Below are 27,875 nucleotides of genomic sequence, written 5' to 3' on the forward strand. Positions count from 1 at the left end.
GCAACCTGTGCCAGTGCCTCACCACCCTCACAGTAAAGAATATTTTCCTAATACCTAACCTAAACTTCCTCTCTTTCAATGAGCCTATACAATCAAATTGTTCAAGTTATCTATTATACTCGCCACAGCCGTGTTTTTTATAGTACGACTGTCTAAGAAACTGCAAGGAAGAGCACCGAGCAGCCCCGAGAGAGCCGGACTCACCTGTTTCCCTCCCCTTCCCGCTGCCCGCCCCGCCCCGGGGCCCCCCCGCCCCGGGCCCGCCGTGACCCGCGGCCGCTCCCCCCCCGCCCGCACGTCCCCGGCAGGGCGGAGCTGGCGCCGCTGCTGTGATGGCGTCGCGGGCGTTGCGGGCGGAGGCGCAGCCGCTGCGGTGCCAATAGAGAGCGGAGCGGCCGGGCCGGGCATGGAGAGCCTGGCGCAGCCCCCGCCGCCCCCGGGCTCGCTGCAGACGGGCGGCGGGGGCGCTGCCAGCCGGCTCCGCCTGGGAGAGGCGGCGGCGGACGAGGGCGGCTGCAGGGAGGCCGAGGAGGGCGGCGGGCGGCGCAGCCCTTCCCCTCCGCCGGCCCCCGCTCCCGCCGCGGCCCCTCAGACCGCGTCCCCCTCCCGGGCCGCGGAGGGTGCTGCGGCCGCGGAAGGCGCGGGGCTGGCGGTGCCGGAGAGTCCCGGAGCGGCGCCCGCCTCGGAGAGCGCTCCCGCGGGAGCCGGCTCCGGGAGCAGCGGCGCTCCCAGCCCGCCGGGGGAGGAGTCCCGCAGCCTGGACTCGCTGGAGTCCTTCTCCAACCTGCACTCCTGCTGCCCGAGCAGCTCCGAGCTCAACAGCGACGCCGACGAGGCGGTGGTGGCGGGGGCCTCCTCGGGGGGCCCGGCCCCGGAGCCCGAAGGGGACAGGCCGGCGGCGGGCTCGCAGCTCCTCTCTGCTTCCAAGGAACGCTTCCCGGGCCAGTCGGTCTATCACATCAAGTGGGTCCGCTGGAAGGAGGAAAACACGCCCGTCATCACCCAGAACGAGAACGGCCCCTGCCCGTTGCTGGCCATCATGAACGTGCTGCTCCTGGCCTGGAAGGTACCGGGCGGGCGGGCGCCATGGCGAGGCCGGGCGGGCGGGGCCGCTCGGCGGCTCGTGTGGCGCCGGCAGCGCTCGGGGCTCCCGAGCCATCGCGGCGTGAGGGCACCGCGGGAAGTTTGCGCTGTTTAGGACAAGGACGTTTTCGAGAACGCTGGAGAGGAACTTCTGACAAGGGCATGTGGTGATAGGACAAGGGAATGCCTTTAAACTAGCAGAGAGCGAGTTTAGATACGAGGAACAAATTCTTCCCCGTGAGGGTGATGAGGCACTGGCACAGGTTGCTCAGGGAGCCTGAGCCTGTCCCATCCCTACCAGTGTCCAAGGCCAGGTTTGTTGGGTCTCTGCGCTACGTGGACGCTACGTGAAAAGTGTCGGTATTGGAGGCAGAGGGTCTGGAACTTGATGGATCTTTCAGGTCTCTTTCAACCCAAACCATTCCGTGATTCTTTCAAGAAATATTTCAGGCTTATTTCTGCTGTTAAGCACATGTCTCACATACAGAAGAACTTGGAAAACAAATACTGCCGTGCAGTATGTTGCCAATATACTATGTAGATGCTGCTGTCATATATAGACTGACTTTGTTGTTGTCTTAAAACAGAAATAGCTAGATGGTGTTTACTAACCTAAACAATATATAATATATAAAAGCTTACTGATGTGTACAGGTTTCTAGTAAGTAAAGATTACTATTTATAGCACTGAGCACATAAGTGATATTTTTGGAAAATAGGTTAGTTTCTTATAATAAAGTGTATGCAGAATTGTACAAAATGCAGAATTGTACAAAATATTGATTTGTAGGAGTAACTGCCTAATAGGGACACATTCATACAGTTAAGCAGTACAGATTTTATTTAAATTAATGAATAATTCAGGTAGTGATCAAGTACAGCTCTGAGACCTGGAAGTTCTTGTGCTCTGTAGCCATTGTGGATGTGGGCTTCCCATAGTCTTAAAATAATTTTTTCCCCAGTCTTTTAAGTAATTAAAATCTAGTTATTAACATACCTCTGTAAAAGGAGCGTCTGTTGGAGGAAAGCTGTAAGGTTGTGTGCGTTGCAAAACAGGGATGAGGGGCACGTCTCAGGAAATGCTGGCAATCCAGCCCCAGAAGACTGAAGAGCTGATAGAAGAGAGTCCTGAAATAGGAAAGCTTCACAGGAATAGCTTTTATGTTGTAGTAGCAAGGGGAAGAAATTGGTATTGGAAGAGTAAGAGGTTGTTTGCAGTGTGACAGGTGACTTAGGAAAAGGTCAAAATGAGAATATGGTATGAGAAGAAATCTGCAGGTAGAAATTTGTTTAGATGCAGAAGATTAATGCTTTTGGTTGAGTTACAATTTCTACACATTTTTGTGAGCAGAATAGCTCAGACGTCAGGAGGAAAACTCTGGGTACAGTGATGCTGGTATTTTAGCATCAGTAAAAGCAGTAGAGGGAAGTTGTGTGTGACTAAGAATAGCTCAGGAGGAAAAAGAATAGACGTCAGGAGGAAAACTCTAGGTACAGTGATGCTGGTATTTTAGCATCAGTAAAAGCAGTAGAGGGAAGTTGTGTGTGACTTTTAGGTATTGCCTTATGTAGGTTCTGCTATCCTCAGGAGGGTGTGAATGTTGCCACAGGCTTCAGCATTGAACACTTGCTTTCTGTGCTCCCTCTTTGGCATCTAGGGGTGACTTGAAAAACTTGCCATTCCTTAGCATTTGGGAGGGGGCATTTTAAAAGAAACTGTTAGTTACAGGATCTTCCTTTTTAGTCTTTGACTTAATGGAAGATGTAAATGGGACAGCACTGGTCCTGTTGTTTGAATTCAAGTTTTTGGAGGTTTTGTTCCTTAACATTTTTCCTTTTCCCTCTGCTGGTGCTCTCCAACCAGAATTTTAACTGACATTCTGCTGGGATCAAATACTACATTAGTGAGAATTAAGGTAATACCCAGTTCTATAAATAGGCAAAAACCAAAATACCCCTTGGGAATGCCCTACTGTTTCTTATTGCTCAGATTACAGGAAGTTTTCTATAGTTCTGTCTGTGTAAAACCTCAGCAGAATTTACATGAGTTGCAGACAGGCAGCTAAACTGGTGAAACTGTCATCACAAGTTATTACTTATAGGCTTGAAGGTTTTCCTGTTATTTGTTTATATATTGTAGTTGCTTGTAATTGATTTTCCTAATTACTGCCTCTACAAATTGGCCTTTCTTTTCCCCAGTTCATAGTCAAGAACCACGTTCACAGTGGTTGGGGTGGCAGCTCATCTGTACATCACTGACAGCAGCTTGCTGCGTGTGAAGGCTGAGGATGGACATCCACCTTCTCACTCCTCCTGAACCAGCATGAACACTAGATTGGGTCAAGTAATTATAACTTGGGAACAAGAAGGCAGACTGAGAGATGAAAATAGGCAAAAGTAGAATGAGAATACCATAGTACATATTAGGTGAAAAGAAGCTGTAATGGGGGAAAATAGAGCATAAGAAGGAGATGCGGAGGAAAAGTAGAATCACAACAGGGAATAACAAGTTAAACAGTTACACTTTGGGTTCTATTCCCTGTATCAGCCATCATTTTTCCTTTTTAGAACTTTTTCCTGACAGGGTTGAGAGTTCTGGTCATCCTGTGGATAGACCTGGTCTCAGCCAGCTTAAGTGCAGTACTGGTTTGGCAGTTAGGGTTTTGAAAATTCTGAAATAGTAGCACCCACTGTGACTGTTCAAATTCCATTTTGAAAATACCAGGTTTTGGAACTAAGCTTGTGATAAAACTGCTACCTGTCTTTTATCCACTATTTTCAAAGGATACATAAAACTTTGAGGTGGCAGATTGCAGAAGCTGTATTTTAAATATTAAAATTATGAAATTACTTTTCTTTTGAAGTGTTTTTGCAGTCTGCCTAAGTGTAACTTGCAGTTTAGCCTATAGGAGGGAGAGCCAAGGAGCTCTGCTACAGGAGTGTTAGAGAAATGTTCTAAGAAGAAAAACAAAAGCACTATGATATCAACTTGGAGAAGTAGCTGTTGTGCAGAACAGCTGTTGTGCAAAACAGTGTTGTAACCACTTAGACTTGTGTGATGAAAATGAAGCAGAAGTAGAGACTGAAACAAGCTTTTTTAAATGTATGTACAAGCATGAGTTTTGTTCTCTGATGTAGAATTGTGTAGCACACTGTTTTTCAGCTTATTTAAATCTGGAGATTGCTCAGTTTTAGCTCAGGCCTGTTGCTCACTATGTGGTTAAGCTTAGCAATGCAAAGTTGGCTTTTCTAAGTGCCTTTTGTGATCTTTGTTAGATGTAGTACATGCAACACTTTCTGATAACTTCTGGCATTTCATTAAATGTAATTTGGGGCAGGGGGGATGTGGCAATCATCAGATGCTAAAAGCTTAGTGAGGGTGCCATGTGATTCTGCTCTGTGCTTAGGTGGGATGTGATTTCTTGTACCTGAAGAACTCTGTGAACCTTAACATGTTGCACAGAAATTACATATCTGAAATGTCCAGGGAAGATTGTGAAACATAAAATAAGCAGAGGGAAAACATTATACAATTAGAATATAAGTCATATTAATATTGTCTTGAAAAGTGAACGCATGTGGAATATCTTGTCCTTATGTAGGAGAACAGTGATATTGCATATTTGAAAATGTCTTTGCAAGTTTTTTGTATCATAATCCTCTCAACAAATGGAAGGAGCTGTGTTCCCTACACACATAGTTCTACTAAAATTTTGGAAACTTTTAGGACTGTATAAATTACCTATTTAGGTATCATAACAATTATGTAAGTAAATGTTATATAACCATTTTCTTGCTTAGATGTATCCAAACTGACGTGCAGAGAAGAGGTAGAGTGAAAAATTCTGCTTAGAAATTCTTGATGTTAGGTTTTCCTTGAGATGGCCCTTTTGAGAGTAGCTGAGCAGAGTGAGCTCCCGCTGATCCCCACTCCCTTGGTCAGAGGCTGCAGTGGTGGTGCCAGCTCTGGGGGCTGGCACTGGCCCTTCACACGTGATGTGCTGTCCCTGTCGCGCTCTGCCCGTCCGTATGGCCGGAGTTGGCACAGATTGCTCAGCGGGGCTTGGCAGCCTCCCTTCCTCCAGCACCTGTGGGATGAGCTGAGCCCGCAGGTGCCAGCCTGGAGCCGTGCCAGGCACAGCAACAAGCCCACTCCCAGGGGCTGGAGGCTACCTGGCTGAGGGGCAGGCGCTGAGGACGTGGAGTGGCAGCACACGCTGTTGTGTCACAGGTTCATGAAGCTGTTCCTGCCAGGCCAGGGGCACTTATTTGCAGAGAATATTAATTGTTTTTTGTCAAAGCTGCTTGAAGCTACCCATACCACTCTGGAACACTGTGTTCAGAGGAGTTGCATGTTTTAGATAAACATGTTTTGAGACTATAAGTCTTATATAAGACTTATTATATAAGCCATTAGAAATTTTCTTGGACCCTTTTGATATTCAGTATTTTCAGAAGTGTTATCCTTTGTGCATGAATATATAACTTAATTTTTTTAAGCCCTTTTGTAGTGTGGAAGAATATGGTGGAAAATCAGTATTATATAGTTTTGGGGTTTATAGTCTAATTCATAGAAACTGTGTAAGTTTTATTAGACAGTCTGTTCCATATGAAAATTTGTTTACCACTGTTGTCTTTTAATTAAAATACGTCTCAACTGTTTGTCATGCTGTAATTGTGTGAGAAGGACTAAGTTTCCCGCTCCTGAGTGTAGGAAGTAAAATGTAGCTAGAGTTAGAAAGAGCCATCAGGGCAAAGGACCAGGAAACTGGAGTAGAGGGATACAGGAAATGGGTGGGAGTTGAGGAAATGCATTTTTCCTAAAATGTGGAATTGATGTAAAATCTAGCAACTAAACATTGAAACCTATCACAAAAATATGTCCCTCAAATTAACAGATTGTTATGGACAACAGCAGCTTCTACTACTGTTGCTTACATTGTTTTCTCCTGTTGATTTATCTGGACAATGACTGTGGTTCTGTATAATGTTTTCTCTCCCTTAATTCTTAAGGTATTTTTCTCTCCCATTTCCTCTTTGCTGTGCATTTCCTGTCGCTTAAGTGCTTGCAATGAAGCTCTGAACAGCTGGGAAATGTCATGTTCTCTGTATATCCTTAAGTCAGCTCTGTGCAGAAGTACTTGGAACTGTGTTGGAACCCCATTAGCCCACTTCAAAGGTGTGATCAAGGTCCTACTACACATGCCAGCCCTAAATTACTCCATGAAGTAACCAATTAACTTTGCTTAGCATTTAATCAAGCAGTTAATTTTGAGATGTAGCTTGCTAAAATACCCAGCTTTGAGAGATCCTGAAAATATGAGTAAAACCACTTTGCTTTTTCTGCAGTAAAAAAATAAATAGTTAGCTTTACAGTTGTGAGGGATAGTTCCATTTGTTAACCAGTGATATGAATAATATGTTGTGCTATTTTAAGCTCTATACATAGAGCTTAAATAGAGGTAAGCTTGTAATTGTGCTTTAGAGTTGGTGTTTGTCATGTAAACATGCTTCTGGAGGTTCCAAATGTGGTGCAGAGCAGAACCCTCCAAGCAGTGCTGGCTGATCTGATACAAATAGTTTAAATAAATAATAAAAAGAGCTAACTTCAGTCCTGAAAGAATCATCACAGGAGCCCAGTTAACAGTCGAGGGAATGGTGCTGATTTTCCTTCATATTGTACTGGCACCGCTGTGCTGTAGCAGATGTGCAGCAGTGCTGTAGCACTTGAGGCAGGGCTGGTGGAGGTGATGCTGTTCTGTGCCTTAGGAGCGATGATGAGCTCAGGGGTGTGCACAGCTGGTGTTTGCTAAGACTTGAATGCTGCCAGTCCCCACTGGGAGTTTAAGAAGCAGCTTTTTGAACTTGTAGTCCTATTGTTTTGATGGCTCAATACACTGTATTTATGTGAATATTCAGTATGAATATTGTGAAAAGATCAAAGAGTATGAAAGCATTTAGCCTGTTGAGCATTAGTTTCTGGGAGAGTTCTGTAAGTTACAACCAGTTGTCATTCATTTAATATTTTCAAAAAAACCATGTACCCATGCATGCCTGATTTTTTTCTTTAATTCCTTTCCCAGATTCCATTACTACCAGCTTCTTTATAAGCTCATCATCTCTGGGTTAATCAATTTGTGGCATATGTTAACTTTAACCCAAGTAGGGACATATTTCTTAGAGTATAAATAAGAAAACCATATTAACTTGAGTCTCTTTCTTCAAGTTTCTTGTGAATTTATATATTTAATACATTTACCTTTTGTCAAATATAACTAAAATTGATAAGACAGATGTAGCCTACCTCATTTTCCCTGTAAAGGGAAATATTATTAAAATAGCTCAGTTTTCATACTGAAAACCCTCTCCATCACAATGTGAACAAAGTGGTGTGTTGCTATACTGTATATTTGAGTTTGGGGTGCTGCATCAAAGGTTTTATGTAGATTGCTTTTCCATCTCCTGGTTTTCTACTTCCTTCTCCACAACCAGAAAAGTAGGTGGAACCTATTAAGTCTCAACCATGAGTTAACAGTCTCACGTCATGTCTTTCTATATGTGTTAAGGACAGCAGTGATCAGTATTGAGGAACTTGATTTAAAAATTCCTGATATAATAAATACCTGTTGTAGACTTTGAGTGGTGAGATGGTGGAGGGAGATAGGATGAGAAAATTAAAAACTGAAGAGAGCTTAGAGCTTAAAAATCAATCCCCAAGACAAACCAACCCAAAACCCTAGAAAAATAAAATTCACATTTATACAGAGAAAAATTGAGTGCACTGTGTTTGAGATCTATATCCTCCTGTGGTATTTTTTCAGATTGCCAGAAGCATGTCCTTGTATGTGTTTGTGCTTTGCCTGTTGCATTTCTTCCTGCAGTACATAGAAGTGTTCAACCAAAGTGTGTACCCGGGATGCTGGAAGGGATGAGAATGCAGGAAGCTTTTAGCTCTGCCAAGGTGGTTGGTTTTAGCACATGATGATGGTGGGAATAGATCAGGGAAGAGGAAAATAGAATATTCACCACAGAGTTCTGTGTGTCTGGTCTGCTCTGTGTGGGGTTAAACCAAATGGTTAAACCTTGGAATGTGAACATGGGATGAGAGGCTGGGAGGTCATTTCCTTGTACCTGCACAAGTCTTTGGCTTCCCTGTCCCAGCAGCTACTGACACTGGGTCCTTTAGAGACTTTGTACACAGGAACTTTTTGAGCTAATACTCAAAACGAATACTCTGAATGCTCAATGCTCAGTTAAGAATTTTCATGAAGGTAGGGAGTCAGAGACTTGAGAGGAAGTTTTCCTAACAGTTCCCAGTCTGTTAATTCTGAGTGCTTGTAGTTAAGCCACTGCAGCGAGTGGTGTGGGTGCCTGTGAAGTGGAGGGGGTGCTGGAGAAATGTTTTGGTGGGAGAAGGGAGCAGTATCAGGTGTGCACCTGGAAGTAAGTGCTGTGTTCATGTGGTTTCTCTAAAAACCAAAGTGCCTTTTTAATCTCTTCATGTGGCTGCTATTTAGTAGAGGTCCAGTACGCCAATGACCTTATAAACTGGTGAGGGAAATGTAATCAGAAGTCTTCTGTCTAGAAATGCCATGCTTTTTAGATTGTGGTGTTATAAAGAGAATATACTTTTACTTTGACAGATTAAACTGCCACCGATGATGGAAATCATAACGGCTGAACAGCTGATGGAATACTTAGGTTAGTAATTGCAATAAATTGCTTTCACTTGCATGTTGTACTTTGTAGTGTGTAGCAACATAGAACTGGTTTATGTATTTACTGCTTTATTCAGCTTTTTATTTGATTCCAGAAAACTACTCACAGTATTCAGTTACTCATGCTTTTCCGTAACTGTTTTTAGAAGTTTTCTGCACTGCTTTCCAAAGTGATTGGTCTAGTTGATGCAATTGGTATGGCTCAGTGCACCAACACATTGACAGTTTTAAAATTATTCATGTCTCTTACAGTGTTGTTTTATTGTAGCTGACAGAATATAGTAATTCAACTCTGTCTTTAATTGTCTATAGTAACTCTAATCCTTGGAAGTCTGTCCCAATGAAAATAAAAAGAAAAATTGTGGTCCTCACAGTGATTGGGGTCTCATTTGCAGGCACTTCTCTGGTATCATATTCAGTGTTCAGCAAAACTGCAGCTCTTTGTATCTGACAGGGCTGGAACTTTAATAGCCCCGATGATCCAGGTGTTAAAAGTGCAGTTGTGATAGTATTTAAGCTGTATGTACCACTTTTCCTTCCCTTGTAGCTTGACAAATATAAAATGTTTGAACTTAATAGACTAGGTTTGATTTTTTTCTTAAGCAGGAGAAAAAAACCCTTATGATATTTTCTTTCTTTTTGCTTGTAAAGAACGTAGCTTGTTCTTTTCAGAAGTAAATTGCTGAGTCTTCTGGTTGAAGAAAAGAGTTACCTACATAATTTTCTCCAAAAACTAAGAAACCTTGCTCCCTGTGTCTAAGCATTTCTTATAATTGCATTGATGACACAATACTGTCTGAAGTCACTACATAATCCCTGTTGTCTAGATGTGTATTCTTTCTTGAAGGCATGTATTAACTTCTGGAATTATTTTACTAAATTGAGTAATAAAATTGTGTTCAGGTTATTTAGGTTCCTGTTCACTCAACAGGATTAGCCATTCTTCTGCAGCTGAAAAAAAAACCAAACCCAACAAAACAGCCTTCAACAACTTTCAAGAGTATAAATTAGGAAACTTATAGTGATACTTTCCTGAGTTTAGTAATGGAGCAAGGGAAGAAGTACAAAAACATTGAAATAAAATCTGGAGAGTGGATACTAGTCTCTAAAGATGTCATAAATCTTCAACTTCAGTGTGATGATTAACTATTAACTAATTTATTGCCTTTGTGTTGTAGACAAAGGTGGAATACAAGTGTTGTGGTTTAAGCCCAGGCTGCCCCTTGCTCACTCCCCTACCAGTGAGATCAGATAGAGAACGGAGAGGGTAAAAGCCATAAAACCCGTGGGTTGAGTTAAAGACTCAATATAGGGAAAGCAGAGCAAAACAGGGAATTAATTCACTGCTTCCCATGGGCAGGCAAATGTTCAGCCATCCCCAGGATGCAGCACCCTGTCACACGTGGTGACTTGGGAAGAAAAACGCCATCCATCACTCCAAGTGTTCCTCCTTCTACCCCCCACTTTACATAGTGGGCATGATGTCACCTGGTCTGGAGTCCCTGTGCTCAGTGGGGTCACCTGTCCTGGCTGTGTCTCCTCACAGCCTCCTGTGGCCCTGTGAAAAGCAGGAAGGGCCTTGGCTCTGAGTGAGCCCTGCTGAGCAATAACAAAAACATCTCTGTGTTATCAGCCCTGTGTTCAGCACAAATCCAAAGTACAGCCCCACACCAGCCACTGGGAAGGAAGTTAACTATATTCCAGTCAAAACCAGCACAACAAGTTTTGTAGACTTGCTGGCGTATAAAACATAGCAAAACATTCACTGTATCAGTCAGGATAAGTGGTTGTCTTTTTAAATTGTCTACAGAATTACATACCTTACTGTGAACAATTTGACCTTTTTATATTTTTAAGCTGAGGCACAGAGGGAAGTTAGCTTTTGAATAGCAAAGAGGTTGGTATGATACCCCAAGAGATTATGAAATGTTGCTTTAGTAACAGTGTTGGCCATTTGAATTTTATTTCTTAATATGATCTTACTAAGTTTGTATATTCATATTTTACTCCATAATTATAATTCAGGTTATAAAACAATGTGATCTCATTAATTTGGTAGAAAACTTCAGTTGTGGTATTCATTATCAGTCAGCTTCAGTCAGAAACATTCATAGAAATGTTGAATCTTGATTGTGGAATAAATTTAATTTCATTTTTGCTTTCTTTTAGGAGACTACATTCTTGATGCAAAACCTAAAGAGATATCTGAAATTCAGCGACTTAATTATGAGCAGGTAAGGAGCTGCTCCTAAAACACAGTTGTTTATGTCTGAGGAAGCTAAAACTACATTTCTCACCTAGGGTTTGTCACCTTGTTAAAAACTAGAAACATACAGACCATTGTTTGTGATTTGATTTTGTCTGGGCTTGATGTAGAGTAATAATTTTATATATGTGCTATTGGTGAAGAAAAACTCAGTATTTATCAACAGAAGACACTTCTTTTTCCCCTGTTACGAAATAACAGTAATGAAGTAAAACGGGTTTTATTGAGGAAGTGCAACACAAAGGTACTAATAAAAGTATGTAACAGGGTGGTTGCTTTTTGAAGTCTTGTGTTGCATGTCCTTCAGTTGCTCTGTTCAGTGGTGCCTGCCAGAGTTTCTCTGAGAATGTAATTTGAGTAAGAGAGATCTGTGTTCTTAATGGTGATGGACAGAAAGATGTTGATCCCGTGTTATGAAAGGCAAGGTTATTTGCACTGGCCACTATTTATATGTCATCACAGAATTCTTTCTGTACTGAAATTAATGCTATTAGTTTTAAAAATTGTCGATTTAGTATATATTTTCCAAGCCCTGTCTGTAGTCATAGGTGGTTTTTTGGTTACTCATGGAATGTGGATTTGAATTTTTAATAGGTATAAGATTTCAAGATAGTTCTGTTTATTCTTACATCATTTTTTGTTGTTCTCATTTAGTGTTGAAAGCCAAATCGAGTAACTTGAGATTGATTTGTTTCACATTATAGAAATTACTTTTGTAATAATGAAATTGGCTATTTTCTTCCACACAGTTCTGTATTGTAGAAGGTTATAGCTATAATCAGTTTATAGGAGGGTGATCAAAACTATTATGCCTGGTGAAAGTACAACCTCTAGCTTTCTTATGCTCAGCTATATGGATTTACAACATAAATGTCACATACCTGAAGTTTTTAGCCATGTAATTTCAAAGAAGTCTTCTGTTCTAGAAATCTTCTGAGTTGCTTTGAAAGTATGGAAATAGTTAAAGTAGAAGTGATAATGTTGAAATTGTAGTGAGAGACTTCTGTGGTTTTCTGGTCTGTTTGATGTAATCCTGCTTTGTTTGCAAAGTAAACATTAATGAAATAAATGCAGCTATTGTCTGTAGATGTATGGTCTGAATTTGTGGATGGCTAGTGCTGACTTACTATGGACTTCTTATTCATTCAGCAGAGTAAGACTATGACAAAATTTCTTTCAAAACATCTCAGTTTTATATTTGATATCTGGTCCCTCTAATGACATGCTCTTGTTAAGGTGATTTAGTTTGCTTTTAAAATGATAAAAACTTAAAAGGTGAAGGCAGTCTTGAGAATTTCTTCAAAATCTTGCTAAATTCTAAACCTTGCGACAGCAAAGTTGTCAGTAAGGTGAAGCAACTTGTAGTAAGGTAGTGGGAGCTGTTCCATTCCTGACCATGGAAACTTGACAGAACAGTGCAGTTAAAGGGCTACAAGCATTAAAACAGCCATGCTCAAGTGCAGATTCTCATCAGAAGACAACAGAAGCAGCTGTCTTTAACCATCGGTAGTTTCAGTCTGTGAATCTTTGCTGTCTCCATCTCCTATCCAATTTGCATTTCTGGTCTTTGTCATGCTATTTTCCCATTGTTGTAAGCCTGAATTCCTCTTAAAGGACAGAATGTTGCAAAACCCAAAAATCCCCAAACAAACAAGCAAAGTGCCTCCGTTTCCCCAGATCTTTTACACAGACTTTCTGTGACCATACTCTTGTGGACTTTTCTCACTTAGTGGAAAATTCTTTTTCCTGCATGTCAGGAATTGTTTTTATCTGTTGGTTCAAGATAACTGTCTCACAAAGCACGATTTCTTTGGCTCATCTTTCCTTTCTGTGATTGGAACTTCATAACTTGATAATTCTCTTAGGATTCCATTGGGATCACTACTATAATAAGTGCTACTTTCTTGTCTTGTTTCAACAGTAGAATCTACAGGCCATTTAAAGGTATACCCAAAATAAGATGGAAATTTTTAATTAAAGAAAAAAAGTGGTGAACAATTAAGACTCTGATTCTCACTACTGAACCCTGAAATTAGAGTCAGCAAGTGCCTCTGTGTAGATCATTCATTATGTAGTGACAAGTACTTCAGCCTGACTTGTAAGGGAAGGCTTAAAAGGGGAGAAGAAACCTCAAGAAAAGTCCCTTGAAGATTCCCTTATAATTCAGTTTTCTTGCAAACATCTGGCTTGTGGCTTTGGGAAATAGACCTAAAAGCAATCAGAACTGCCTTAAAGTAGTTTATGGGTGTAAAAGAAGAAACAATCAGATAGAGGTGACAAGAGGGAGATTCTTTTATTTCATATATCTCCTGGCACAATGTGTAAAGTGATTGTGCATTGAAATATTTGTTTAGGTAATTTACCCTTTAGAAAAAATTTTTGAAGTGTTGAGTTGCTGAGTACTAAATGATGAAGGGTTGCAAGAGTAATCACTAAGTGTAAAGCTGTGTTGGGTCATCTGTTCTTTCCTTTCTATTGTCAGAATATGAGTGATGCAATGGCAATTCTGCACAAGTTGCAGACGGGTCTGGATGTCAATGTGAAGTTCACAGGTGTCCGAGTATTTGAATACACACCTGAATGCATAGTGTTTGATCTGCTTGATATCCCCTTGTACCATGGATGGTTAGTGGACCCTCAGGTAACTTATTCTGTTTCAATTATTTAAAAAAATGTTATCCTGAATATTACTGGTGGGAGGGGAGGTATTTCTGAATTTTAACAAGTCAGTAATGAATAGGGTAATGAATTTTTTTAACCCAGTCATAAAAACTGAGGAGTGAATACAGGCTGTGTTTTTAGTGCAGGAACTTTGCAGAGCCTGGGTCTGTAGTCAAACTACTTTAAAAGCCTTCTCTGACTCTGTAAAGGAGAATTGTTTTTCTGAGGGAAGTAGCAGGTTGCCCCAGATACAGTGTCCCAGTCATCATTTTTGAAATCTTATTAGAGAACACTTGGAAGGAATACAAAGTTACTTTCCTCCTTTTTTAAATTCTGATTTATTAGTTACTGCTGTTGAGAAATGAGGATGGTAGAACTGGTTGGAGAGAACTGCATCTTTAGCAAACATGTAATTTATTTTTAATTATATTATTTAATAAACAATAAAGTGGTATTGTTTGCTTAGGGTGAAACTGGTGAGTTTGGCTGGAATAATAATGTCTAAGAGTTTTTCTTTTCATGGCCTGTTGGTAAGAGTTGCTGTTCTCTTACCCTGGCCCAGCTGATCCAACTCATACCATGCTCTCCATCTGCCTTAGCTTTTGATGCTAAGGGTTAACTGAAGGATTTAAAATAGGATCTGAAATAGCAAATATGTAACACTCTGGGCTAGATGTTTTGGCCTAGATTTTTTAAGGGGGTAAGTTCCTCTCTTTATTGAATTCTTATTGTCTTATTAATAATTGCCACTGGCTTGCAGCTGTGTTCTGTTCTTCTCGAAGGTAAATTCTCCATGTTGTTCCTTTCTGCTGCAGGTTGCTGATATAGTAAAAGCAGTTGGTAACTGCAGTTACAATCAGCTGGTGGAGAAGATAATTTCTTGTAAACAGTCAGAAAACAGTGAACTGGTTAGTGAAGGTAAGTCATGTTTTTCCATATTTTATCGAAGTATGTGCCCTGCCAAATCTAAGTTAGATATTTTGCATGTGGGTGATGCTGAGTAGAGATACAGGTGGGAAGAGCTGCATTCTGTGTGCTGAGCTGCTTTCCCTAGGCAGGCACAAACACTGTGCTTGTCTTCTCAACTTCTCTGATGCTTGCCTTTGATCTATTTAATATACTTTTTCAAAAGCTGGCAAGAACTTTCCCTGTTGTGGCAGCATTCAGATTTCGACTTAGCTATGTATCTGCTATAATTAAAATATTAATTATATACTCCATTACAACAAGTAAAAATATGAGTAATATTAGAAATGAATATAGCATTTCTGAACATGGGAAGGTTTGTTTACAATGCTGTGGTTTTAGAACTTTGAAACTTGTTGTCCCCTCTTTTTATGTGTTCCCTAAGGCTTGTGACAATATGGGGACATAGGGGGAAGGATAGGAAAAATACTGCTATTGTTTCAGGTCTTATATTAGCAAGTGTGTAATAGACACACATAACAGTATGTTTTGCTTTTGTAGGGTTTGTAGCTGAGCAGTTCCTAAATAACACAGCTACGCAATTGACATACCATGGACTGTGTGAGTTGACTTCAGCTGTCCAGGAGGGAGAGCTTTGTGTGTTCTTCAGGAACAACCATTTTAGCACCATGACCAAATACAAGGTACATCCAGCTTTTTGTCTTTATTGTTGTGTTTTGTGTTTCAAAGCAAGTCATGCTTTTTTACTGTCCTGAAATATAATTAAATTCCAGGTTGTTATATATAAGTATGGCTTACAATGATTGTAAGGTCTGTTGCAAATGTTACTTAGGAATTATTGATTACAGTGGTTTAGTCACTGGGATCCATTACTACTTTAAATCTTCTTGTAGCCTTTCCCTTTATGTTCAGTTTGCTCCCTGTATTAACTCTTTGTGGTTAGGTGTAGTTATGTACACTTCTTAGATGGCTTAAATTTTCTTGCAGTTTGTGGTTGGCATGAAAAAGGTTACTTTAATTAATTTCTTGTTTCTGAGGATCTAAAAGTTTGCATTACATTTGGCCAGTAGATTAATAGGTCCATATGCAAAATCCCAAATGCTTGGAGAAGATGAAATGAGCTACAATATTGGTTCCCTTTGTTAGGGAAGAGAATTTCTTTTAATTATTTTTATCTGTATCTGGGCAAAATGGCAGCAGTTGTGAAAGGAGTATTCCAGGATACAAAAAGCAAGTGTCAGCTTGGTTAGTGCTTCTGGGACTCCTTCCTCCATGGAATGGAGAATCTGGTTTGGCAAGTTAACATTCATTTATGGAGCATCTTCATGCTAAAACAACTTTGCTTTTGCTAGGATGGTAGGGTATGGGTTTTTACCCTTGTATAGAACTCTTAAAACTACGTTTTGGTCATCTGTTATTTAATGAGACTTTAATTTCATGTATTCATTGTGCTTATGAATAATGGTAATAAAAGCAAAAAAAGAAGAGGTGTGTAACATGCAAAAAAGTTAAGAAACCCCTGGTATTGCCATCATATGATAATGTCATATACCTCATGTGAATGACACTCATTTGTTACTACTAGTCCTTTTTTCCTCCCTCTGTTAATCTTGACTGTCAGAGCTAATCTTTGGCATTTTGAGTAACTACTCATAAGCTGAGCTTAAGGTCTGAACAGTCCTGAAAAATAATGACAAGCAGGTAACACATGTGATTTTCTGATTAGAGTACATCTGAGATCTGTTTTAAAACTGTATACGATGCCACTCGCTTAAAGCAGTAGGGCAGGTAAAAGGCTCTTTCTCCTCCCTTTTTCCATTTAAATAACCCAGAGCTGTGAAATAAATCTGTGTGGTCAAATATTACCTGATGCAGTTCATTTAAATTACAATTTTGAGTATAGTTTTTCCCCTCTCTGCTTTTCTAAATTTATTTCTTGGATTAGGTGGTGGCAGCTCGTGAAGCAAGCCTGTACACTGTTTTACACTTGTTACATGGAGTGGGGAGGGAAGAATAAACCCCAGCCTCAACATAGTTTGGTTTTAAAAAAGTAAAAGTACAGCTGTACTTTCTGGGTACAAATGGTATCTAGAGGTGCAGGTACTCTTTTACTTTGTTTAAAGGCCATTCTAGATAAAAATTCATAAATCCTTCTGGAAATAACACGTTTTTTGTGCTATTATTAAATCCTTTACCATATTATTTGTATATTATATACAGTCAATGAGTATCACTTTGACCTGTGGATTATAAATACAGATTAGTTTTCTAAAACATGGGCTCTTTGTAGTCTTTTGCAGCCCAGTATTACATTAAAGGGTAAAACCTGGTGTGTGTCTGTGCTTTATCAGCTTCATCATACTTGTAAACATTTGCTTCTCAGTTGAGATCCTTTTTCCTTATAGAAATAAAATGCAACACTTCAATGAATTAAATACCCTCAGCCAATATTAAAAGTATGGAACAGGTTAAGGCAGTAAGTAAAAATCTGTGTCTTGAGTTTTACCTGTAAGAACTAAATACAAGTCCTAAGAAATATAAAGTTAAAATATTTGAAAATGAGTGTGGCTTGAATATTTAAAGTTTGTTGCTGCTAAGTCACAGTGGTTTTAATCTTGTGCTTTTTGAGAATTCTTAGAAATCTGAAATGCTAAATTTTGAAATAGAGGTCATTATTCTTGTTTTTCACAGTCATTATAGGGAATGACCTTGTAGTTATGTTTCATTTCCATGTTATTTACATGTTTTTGTTCCTGAGGTTATTGCTTGTAAACAGTGTTCATTTTGATTTGGATTTCTGTTGACTGGTACATGGCAGAATTTGAGATACCAAGAAACTTTTTAATAAAGACAGAAGATAACTTTTAAATTGATGTTTAGGGGCAGCAGTAACTCTTTTGGCTCCTACCTACCCAGCTGTTTGCAGTAGCTATACATCTAGGGGGTCTTTTGAATCAAGTCAGAAACAGACTTAACTTGGGCTTTTAGCCAAGATCAGCTCTCCAGAGATGTTTGGCCCTCGAGGATACTCATGTGAGTGCCAAATGCATTGTTGCTGAAGAGTTGAGATTTCTTTCAACTGCTCCACTGTTTCCATCTCCTGGGTTTCGTGCTCGCTCTGCAGATGGAGTTTCCCCACAGTTTGAGCAGTAGTCAGCAGTAGCTGGACTATGGAGAAAAGTTTTTCCAGTGGGAAAACTGGAGACACAACATATGCCAGGGAAAATGGAGGTACAGAACTTCTAGGGCAAAAATGATGCAATTATTTTTTCTTTTTCTCTAATACTGCCTTTGTCTCTTTCCCCTCCAAACCAATACATGGAAACATATAAATAAAGCAGCTATAAAGTTAATCAAAAGGGAACTAACTTAATAAATGTGTATGTCCATGTAATAAAATCAGTGTATTTTTAGAAACTCAGCTTAAGTAATTAGCGATTATTATTCTAATTAAGCTGAGGCTTGAGCTTTTATTTGGCAGCTTTAATGTACAGCTGATACAAGAACCTGTACACTGGGAATATTTTTTAGGTGCAGTGTGGGTTTTTTAAGGCTGATATTTTAGTGAAAGGATTTGAATTTCCATACCTTGTCCATTTGCCCAAGTAATAATTTTTTCTACTTCCTGTCCCTTTTATTGCATACTAGTAGTCTTGGCTCATGTGATTATACAGTAATAATTTTCAGCACTTAAAAATGTGATTTTTTTTTTTGCCTTTGCTTTTCATTATGCAGATAATAAATACAACAAATGATAATTCCCTAGATCAAGGAAAAACAGGACTGTAAAGAGGGGATCAGTTTGGTAAGAAGATCTTAGTTCAGTTGGAATGTTTTTCCCACAGACTTGTTTGAATAGCACCTGTGTTCTTTACTGAAAAGTATCAAGGCACTTACTTGTTTGGGTTTTGAAGTATGTGTGGTTTCTACTTTATAAATGTTGTGTTTCTGCTTCAGAACTCAACAGATACTTTTATTCCAATACAAAGTGTATTTCATAATTGCACTTTTTCCTTGGACATTTAAGATTGGCACAGTAGAGGCAATGAATATAACTGTTTAAAAACATGTTTATTTTTCAATTTCTTAGTAAGTGTACAGTTCTTATGCTGAGGATTACTCTGAATTCAATAGCACATACTGTCTTTAAAAAAAACTTTTTAATATTAGTATATCTGAGTGTTTTAACTGTTAGAGAAAATTAAAACACTCATTCATCAATTTAAAACATCTTTACAAAAACGAAGGGATCTGATCCAGAAGTCCAAGAGAATATTTACTGACTATTCAAAACATAAGGCTTAAAATATTTGTCTTTACTGTACAAAGCTATTGGACAGATGTTTGGTTTTCTTTTTCTGTTTTCTGAATTGCTGGAAATTTGGTAATTGGCATTAGAACAAGTAGTTTAAAAACATTATTTATTTAATCTGATTATTAAATTATCCAAGGAAAGGAGGTCTAGTAACATCCCCTGTAGCCTATATTTGTGCATTTCAGAGAGGGAGTTTTTTTTGTGCAAACCAGAAGACTGAGATCCCTGTTGGGGAGAATAATCTTGCTTTATCCTCAATTTTAGTTCAAGGTTTTTATATGTGAAACTATAAAATCTGGGCATTGGTCTACAATATCTAAATATTGATTCTTAGGATAAATAATTAGTCATAACTTTGTTAGAGTAAACTGTGTCTACAGTAGTTACGCACTTGGGACTTTCACCGTTTTACTCCCTGTTGACGATAGTTAATAGTAGATACTTTTGCTGTCTACTACCTGCTGGTATTTTGGGGAGCAGTGTTAACCCATGAGACTGGGTATTTGTTAAAAAAACCCCACATTTCAAAACAAATCTAAAAGATAATCTGGTAGTGCTCTAGAAATGGCCAGTTGAGATTTTTCTGAGGGTAGAAACATGTTGTAAAGCGTGACATCTGTTCTCGGTGAGGGGCACTTGGGAGCCGTTGTTGCGTGCATTGGTTAGCTGAGTGTCCAGAGCTGGGCCTGGTGAGCTGTGCACAGGCCGGGGCCGTGTCCCCGTCCCTCCCCCGGGGCCGTGTCCGTGTCCCTCCCCCGGGGCCGTGTCCGTGTCCCTCGCAGGCCGCCCCGGCCCGGGCTGTGGAAGTGCCTGGGAAGGGCGGCTGTTTCCTGGCCGCAGGCTGGCCTGGCTCCGCGGCAGCGCGAAGGGCGGTCGGTGAACGCTTCTCTCGGGTCACGGGCAGTCCTTGCTGGGCCTGGGTGTGCCACTGAGTGTGGCCTGTGCCTTTGGCTTTGGGGAGAGAACGTGCCTGGCACGAATACTGCACCTACAGAGCCAGTCTGTAGATAGGACACTTATTTTCTTGTTGCAAATGGAAGAACAAACCCGTGATGAGAGGCTACATTACAGCTCACAGCAGAAGAGCAACCTCCTCTTTATATGAAATTATTGCCAAAGGTTCCATGAACATTAGCAATATTGTGAGGGTCCTGGTTGGGGTTTTTTGTGGAATCCAATTTAATTATACTACTATGATGTAAAGATCAGAGAAGCTGGTTAAAAACAAGGGAAAGAAGACTTTGGATCTCTGATGTGTGATTTCCCATTTTTCTTTCATTCCAATCATGTGAGCAGGAACTCTGTCCCTTGTCAGGTACCTTATCAGGTCCTATGGAGCCTGTGTTTGTTGGTTTGCTAAGCTTTGTTCAAGTGAAGCAGAATGTTTGAAGGTATGCAGTTGGTATTGGAATTGCAGTGGTGGTGTTCAGGTGATGTGGTGATATGTAATGCAGTTGATTGCCTTTCATTAGGGAGCTGTGTTACATTTATTTTGTATTATTTACTCTAATGTGACATTTTTACAATCAGTTTTTGACTGAGAAATTCTTACAAAGAATATGAATTGTATTTAAGATTTGAAACAGGTCTCTATTTCAAACAAATGTTAGCTTTAATCCATCCTTAGATGCTAGATTCTAATTCTATGAAGGCAATGATATACCTTAATATTTGTGTGTGGAAAAATTAAGCTTATAATAGTTTGGAGATAGGAAAACTAGTATTTTCACAATTTCAGTATTACTAAGCTGCACAGTTTATGGGCTGTAACTAATGTATGGCATAATAGAGGAAAACCTGAGAGACACAAACCACCCCCTTTTTAAGGTTTTGTTTGTCAATGTACTGTTCAAAATAAAACTTAAAAGTTCAAATACATTTTATTTTAAAAATTCTGGGATTTTTTTAAATATCTTTTTGAAGACTTCTTGTATACAGAATGTTGTGAAATAGGTATTTTGTGCAAACTGGAAATGTTGCAGAATTACTTCCTTTTATTTTCTTCAGGTAATTTTAAGTGTCAGAGTATCATTCATTTCTTAGGCAGGTTTCCAAGGGACAGATGATTTCTTAGATCGTGTTATGTGATCAGACTTGTTGCTGACTCTTGCATTTATGTCTGTGAACCCCCCTGTGCTGGTTAACTCCCATTCCAAAACTTGAACATACAGTAGTGTTACTTCTTTGGTTTTGGTTTGGGTTTTTTATCCACTCCGTTTGGCCTTGTGTATAAGTGCACGTTATGGTATTAGGTAATATTGGAATAATTACTGTATGTGAGTCTTCAAATAATATTTTTGTTACATCAAGTGACCTCCCAGCCCCAGCAGGGGCAGCTGTAAACAGAGTGGGATTGACGAGACGTGAGTGGAATTTCAACATCTCCCTTAGAGAGTTATTTAATGACTTCAGAGAAGTCAGGGAGCTCGTTCTCTATGTGTTGAGTATAGACAGAGTTTCCATTTCTTGCCTGTTTAGCCTTAGAAATCATTAGAACAGGATCTGCCTCTTGCTTTGGTACAACTTGAGCACAGTGATCTTTGAGAACCCTTTGTGTGCTGCTGGAACACAAATACCAAATTTTTGTGGATGTCACAATAAACTGCCTTGATTTTTACAGCTAAAGCACTGCTACAAATTTTGTATTGAGTGTCTTGATGTGGTACATTCAGTCATTCTAATGGGAGCTTCAGTCTTAATATGCTCTATGGTCAGTAACAACATTCTTAATTTGGAGTATAATCCTAAAACATGATAAAAAAGGTAGGATGAAATAAATGGATTGATTTAAATGGAAATTTAAACAAGTATTTTGTGCTGCTTTGCTGTCCCTCAGACATGCAGCACCATCTCCTTTTACTTGGTGCCTACTTCAGTTATTTCCCTTTGATTTCAGCTCCTCTCCTTCTCCTTCATCCTAAGCTTGAACTTCATCCTTCCAGTGCCTTGGTATCTGCACTTCTTAGCACTGTTTCCTTCACTCCAGACCAGCCCATTTTATAATTTCAGACTCTGAAATCAAGAAATTTGGTCTTGTGGAACTGTAAAATTACTAAAATCCCAACAAAAGCAATTATTGGTAACAAGTGATAGCAAGAATCTTAAATTTAGTGCTTTCAATTGACACCGACCTCAAATTCTATCAAAAGTCATTATGAAACATGAAGTCTGAGGTATGAGATATGGCCATTTTGAGGTAATGCCTCTTGGATTGTTTGGAAAGGTCACCTTTGTCTCCATATCTTGCCTTTGGAATTTAATGTGATTACTCCTAGGATTTAAAGTTTTTGTTGCCAGGTTTTAAGTCCACTTCTTTGGTGTGTTTCTAAAGAGCTGTCAAGGTATATAGCTTGATATATATTAATATATTCTTTCATGTATATATATTAATGTTTTATATTAATCAATATGAACTTCCATTAAGAATGAAGAGTTGCAAGATGGAATACAGAAATAGTGTGGCTGTTAATTTAGCAGTGAACACTAGTATAGTGGTTTAATGCTGTATGCTGATTTATTTAATTACTAAACGTGCTAAAAACTCTAAATGAATGTTTTATTGGAATGCAACATTTGTATCATTTCTGCTACTTAGATTGTAAAAAGTTTTTTTTTTTTTTTAGTTTTACAAGTTTTCCTTGTTCTTCTCTACAGGGTCAGCTTTATCTGCTGGTGACAGACCAGGGCTTTCTTACAGAAGAGAAGGTTGTGTGGGAAAGTTTACACAATGTGGATGGTGATGGGAATTTCTGTGACTCTGAATTCCACCTGAGGCCTCCATCAGACCCTGAAACTGTCTACAGAGGGCAGCAGGATCAAATAGATCAGGTACTGGATTTCTGCCTTTCCATTTTAAGTTAGTACCAATTTTTAGTCATATTTATGTGTAATTCCACAGATGTGTGTATACTCATGCATATCTGGGACTGTAAAACTCCTTTAGGTAAATTAGATTGGGGTTCCCAAAAATGCCACTTGAATGTATTAATAGGGTTTTGAGGGAGGAAAAGTGAGACCAACTGAGTAGTTTGGAAAATGGGATTTTAATCTCTCAGAATCCACTTCTGGCAAGTCCTCACTCAGGTGAAATGTCACCTCTGTTTTGTTTATGGAAACAGAAGCAGACTGTGGAATTTCTTCCTACATAACAAACTCCCCTCAGCTCATTAAGATTGTCATAGCTGAACTTTGCCTTCAGCTGCCCACTTGGCTGAGTGTAGGACAGACCCCACAAGAGATTGTGTGTCATGGTGGCTGTTTGTTATTCTTGCTGAGACACAGAGTTTGAAGAAGTCATGTCTGAGGTGGGGCTGTGTTGTACTAGTTAATGCACAAGTGCAGAGCAAGGCTAAGTTCCTTGAAAATCTTACATTCTGAACAAGTTTATAGTGATCACCATTAATTTTTTTTTTTAAATATTGGGGGAAAATTAATAATTCTCTCTCTCAGAATAAAAATCTGACAGATAATTTGCGGCTGTCTAGGTAATAGAATTTAAACCTGAAAACAACATTACTAAACTAAAATTAGTTTTTGTGTCTTCTGTGCTGCAGCTTAGTCATTGTGAAAGCAGACATGTAAAGTAGCTGTTCTCAGCCTTCCTGCAGTTGAGGTTATGGACAGGTTCTGAAACAAATTCCTGATCTCCATTTGAAGATAAGGCTGGAGAAAAGTGATGGTACTGTGTAGCTGCACATGCTGAAAAATTCACTTGGTATGACTTGACTCTTTTCTCTGTGAAAGAGCATTAATTCACAAGTTTACTCTTTAGGATTACCTGATGGCATTGTCTCTACAACAAGAGCAGCAGAATCAAGAAATTAACTGGGAACAGATCCCAGAAGGAATCAGTGATCTAGAGCTAGCAAAGAAACTCCAGGAAGAGGAGGACAGGAGAGCTTCCCAGTACTATCAGGAACAAGAACAAGCAGCTGCTCAGGTCCAGGTAAGAAGAAAGTACTACAGAATATGATCATCAGTTTTAGAAAGTATGAATAATTGCATAGATGCATCTGTGCTTGTACATATTTCAGCCTGAGGTGAACATAGGAATCTTTAGGAATACACTACAATTGTTGGAGTATGCATGTAGATATGGCAACTGCAGACATTTATATACTTTAAAGCAGGCTTAGCCTTCTAAATTAGGGTTTCATTTATACTTAATTCGGAATGATGGTATGAACTAATATGTCAGGTTACAAAATGGTATTAGCTAGTATTTTACATTACTTGCAGAAGTGTATTGAGCTAACCTTTTTGATAATAGTTGAAGCTTTGTCTTTATTTTGCCTTGCAAAAGTTTTTTGCTGTACATTTTTAGGTGATTCAGACTGTGATTGCATGTGAATCTATTCTGTTGTTCCAAATTAGGCGATTCACAGTTTCTCCCAGTACACCTTTCTATCCCATACCCATGAGCAGCTCTTTTCAAAGTCTTTTGAAAATGTGATTCATGCACATGTCTATCAAAAAATGCAATTTAACTGAATCTTCTGTGCCAGATACAATATTTAATTGGTGGTTTGGATTTAGAGAGCTCTTAACCGCTGAGGGCTTTCAGAACTGCTTTTATTTACAAATATATAAGAAATAATCTATATAAAGCCTGCATCTTTGGCCTGAAGTAATTCAGAACCATTAACTGATAAGTTTGAAACAAGAATTTTGACAGGTAAAAGTTGTGTTATTTGCACTGTTTGTTGCTTTAATAGAACCAGCAGTACCTAGTTAAGACATAGAGTCATATCTGCCAAAGGCAGAAGGAACTGAAGAACCTGCTGAACAGGATTAAGAGCCTGCTCATTTGCAGCTGTGAATGGGTAGCAGAGGGAATAGATGATGAATTAACAAAACTTATGTTGCCTTTGTATACCAACTTCCTTGCCAAGTTATTAAAGAGTTTCTAGTCACAAAAAGCTGCTGCCTTACCATTATCTCGCTGTCCACACCAGCACTTTGACTCTGCAAACAGTGAAATGTGGATTATGTACTTACAAGAGAAACCAAGAAAAAATTCCAGTGCAATAATACAGAAGTGCCAGAAAATGCTTGAAACCATATTTTATTGAAACTACTGATCAGTATATGTGGACACAACAGAAGGGACACATGAAACTTGAAATATCTTTTCAGCTGACTTAATTTTCAAGAAATAGACAACTTTTGTGGAGGTCCTGGAGTATATACCAAAAACCCAACCTGAACTCCACTGGTTTGCATAATACTTAAACTTTTTGTTTGTGAGCTTGACCACACAGGAAGAGTTCAGGCTGTATGTGCAATGGTGCTGGGTTTATTTCCCATGTTATCTTCCCCACACAGCAGGTACAAGGTGCTGCCTCTCCAGCCAGCACAAGACAATCCGGGAGTAACGAACGCAAACGCAAAGAGCCTCGAGAGAAGGAGAGGGAGAAAGAGAAGAACAGCTGCGTTCTCTTGTAACAGAACATGGATTCCATCTGGAGCCAAGTGCATGTCCTCAGAAGCAAAAACAAGGAGTAAAAAGGAAGACAAACCTGTTACATGCCGCCTGTGCCTGATTACCCCATGGATTTTGTTCATGTTCCAAGAGAGGATGGATGACTTTGTACCAATCAGACTTCCTTCAAAGTCATAGCGCGTGCTGCTCAAGAGGGAATTCCAAATCACAGTTGGATGCGGCTGTGCTTTGAGTTAGTCATAAGAAATATTGCACCTTGTAGCTGAACACACAACTCATGGCAAGTCCTGTGTCATAGTGACATCCATTACTCATTACATCAGTTAGTAAGCTATTTTATCTTCTACTCTAAACCAAGGTAATTCATTTTGTGTAAGGCTTTTTCCTGAAGTCTGTACACGAGCACAACAGAGTTCTATGTTACTTCCTTAGTATGAAACTATATCTTAGGCTGGGTATAGTCTCCACGACACATGAGCCCAAGTAACAGCTGGGCACTGCCTCCTCAGTGTGTCCAGATTTCTTTGCTTCTGGATCTGGTATGTTCTTTTTCTGAACCCAGATTTATACTTGTTACTGCTATCACTGCATCTCCTGGCCAGCTTTCTTGCCCCAAGAATATGTGACTTGATAGGCAGCATACGAAAATTGTCATGAAGAAAATGGGGCATTTATTAAAAAGCAAGATGAATATTGTTTGCTTTTCTTGCAACTACAAACTGGGTATGGCAACTCAGATGTTATCAGGGTTAAACAAGTAATTTTATAGGTAACTTCTTTTTTCTTTTATTATTTTTTTCCTCTTGTAGGTAAACTGGACCAGATAAGCTTTTATTTATTGACCTCTCCATATGATAGATGAATGATGAGAGGAAACTAAAGTCTATAATAATCGTTATTCTATATAAGAATGCAGAGTTAAAATAACTAACTATCTGCCTTTTATCCAGAAGTACCTTGAACTTCAACATGACGTTAACATGTCCACTTGTATATTTAAGCAAGTGTACTGTAGTTAGAAACACACTTTATTGTTTGTTTTATAAATCATGTATTCTTAAAAAAGCACACTTCTGAAGGGGTGAGAGAGGAGTGAAGCTGCCTCTCTGAGATGGTTTGAAAGGTGATCAGGTGTAATATTTTGTTTTTTAAATCACTAATTTAGAATTTTTGGAAACCAGATTTTTCTAATGTATGGGAACCAAATAAACAAGTTGCATCTTGTAGTATTTATAGAATGCAGAAACAGAACACTTGATGAATTTTGAGGGAACCACAAATCTTCCTCCACTTCCATTAAATCAATAACAATTAGTTCTTGCTGAACCTTTTGATAAAAATTTCTATTTAGCGATTTGTAGATACTTTTGAAAAAGGCTGCTTCTCCTGGACAAGTTCTGTATCTGTGCTCTAAGCCTTAGTGTTCACACAGAATAACCTGGGCAAGCTGAGGTGGAATATGACATTCCTGCTTCCAGGTGTTTGGAGAATGTCTACAAAAGTGGGTGTCTACCACAAGTCCACTGGTAAAAAGCCACTTCACAATTATTTCAAGCAGACTGGCTGCACTGATGGCACCCGGTCATCACACACATCTGTTACCAACCTAGAATGAAAATGACATAAAGGAAGAATGTCTTACCAACTAAAGGGCCAATTTGTATCACTTTTCTTCCATGCCTTTTCCTCTTTTGTTTTTCTTCCACTTTTATGATTTCCCTTTTATAATGATGAAGTAATGAACAGTAGGAGGTCTCTAATATGTAAACTGTAAATTTAAAAATATCTTCTCTAGAAAAGTCATGCCCAGAGAAGTAATTTTAATACTTAATGTATGCAGTTCAGATAATTTTCTATGTCAAAGCAAAGGTTGATGTCTTTTTTTCCTTTGCAGCAGCCTAACTTCTTCAGAAATTAATGTGATGGAGGATCACCAACATAATGACTTAGCTACTTTAAGTAGATGAGAAACTATTCCAATAGTGTCAATAACAGAGACTTTAAGCCAGAATGTTGTTTAAAAACATTCTGTTACTAAGATTTTTCCAAATTTTGTGTATTTACATTTATTTATTGACCTTGAAAAATAAATATGTCAAGCTAAGTGTTTGTTATTATTTTCAGTGACAGTATTGCCACTTTAACTCCTTTTGGAAGGAATCTAGCTGTTGTGGCTATGGAGTTTATCTCTTTGGCTAAGATACTTGTTCATATTAGAAGAATTCATGTAACATTTCCAGATTCAGACAGATGTTGTATCTGAAACTTAATATTCTGTAGTTAGAGGAATTATGGTCATTTGGTCACAAAGGAAGAAGAGTTAAATGCAATGCTCATCATGAAGTTGCAACTCCCAGATCATTCAGTTTCTTTCAATAGTGGAGTAAAGGTTTCAGGGTATTTGAGATGGAAGGCATGCTATGAAAACAGTCCTCTGTTAATATCCTTTTTTCTTTACAGGTC

The 27,875-nt window shown here is 39.2% G+C and overlaps 1 protein-coding gene across 1 annotated transcript; it reads left to right on the forward strand.

The window, feature by feature from the left end:
* The first annotated feature begins 284 nt into the window (after nucleotides 1–284).
* MINDY2 (MINDY lysine 48 deubiquitinase 2) lies at nucleotides 285–27,516 on the forward strand. The gene is made up of 9 exons (XM_041469363.1): nucleotides 285–1,066; nucleotides 8,727–8,784; nucleotides 10,971–11,035; nucleotides 13,550–13,708; nucleotides 14,544–14,646; nucleotides 15,196–15,338; nucleotides 22,625–22,798; nucleotides 23,742–23,915; nucleotides 25,295–27,516. The coding sequence occupies exons 1-9, from the start codon at nucleotides 407–409 to the stop codon at nucleotides 25,412–25,414; spliced, it is 1,656 nt and encodes a 551-aa protein (XP_041325297.1). The 5' UTR covers nucleotides 285–406; the 3' UTR covers nucleotides 25,415–27,516.
* Nucleotides 27,517–27,875: the final 359 nt, after the last annotated feature.

This window comes from Pyrgilauda ruficollis, unplaced genomic scaffold, assembly GCF_017590135.1.
Source record: "Pyrgilauda ruficollis isolate IOZ18807 unplaced genomic scaffold, ASM1759013v1 scaffold23, whole genome shotgun sequence".
Classification (NCBI taxonomy): Eukaryota; Metazoa; Chordata; class Aves; order Passeriformes; family Passeridae; genus Pyrgilauda; species Pyrgilauda ruficollis.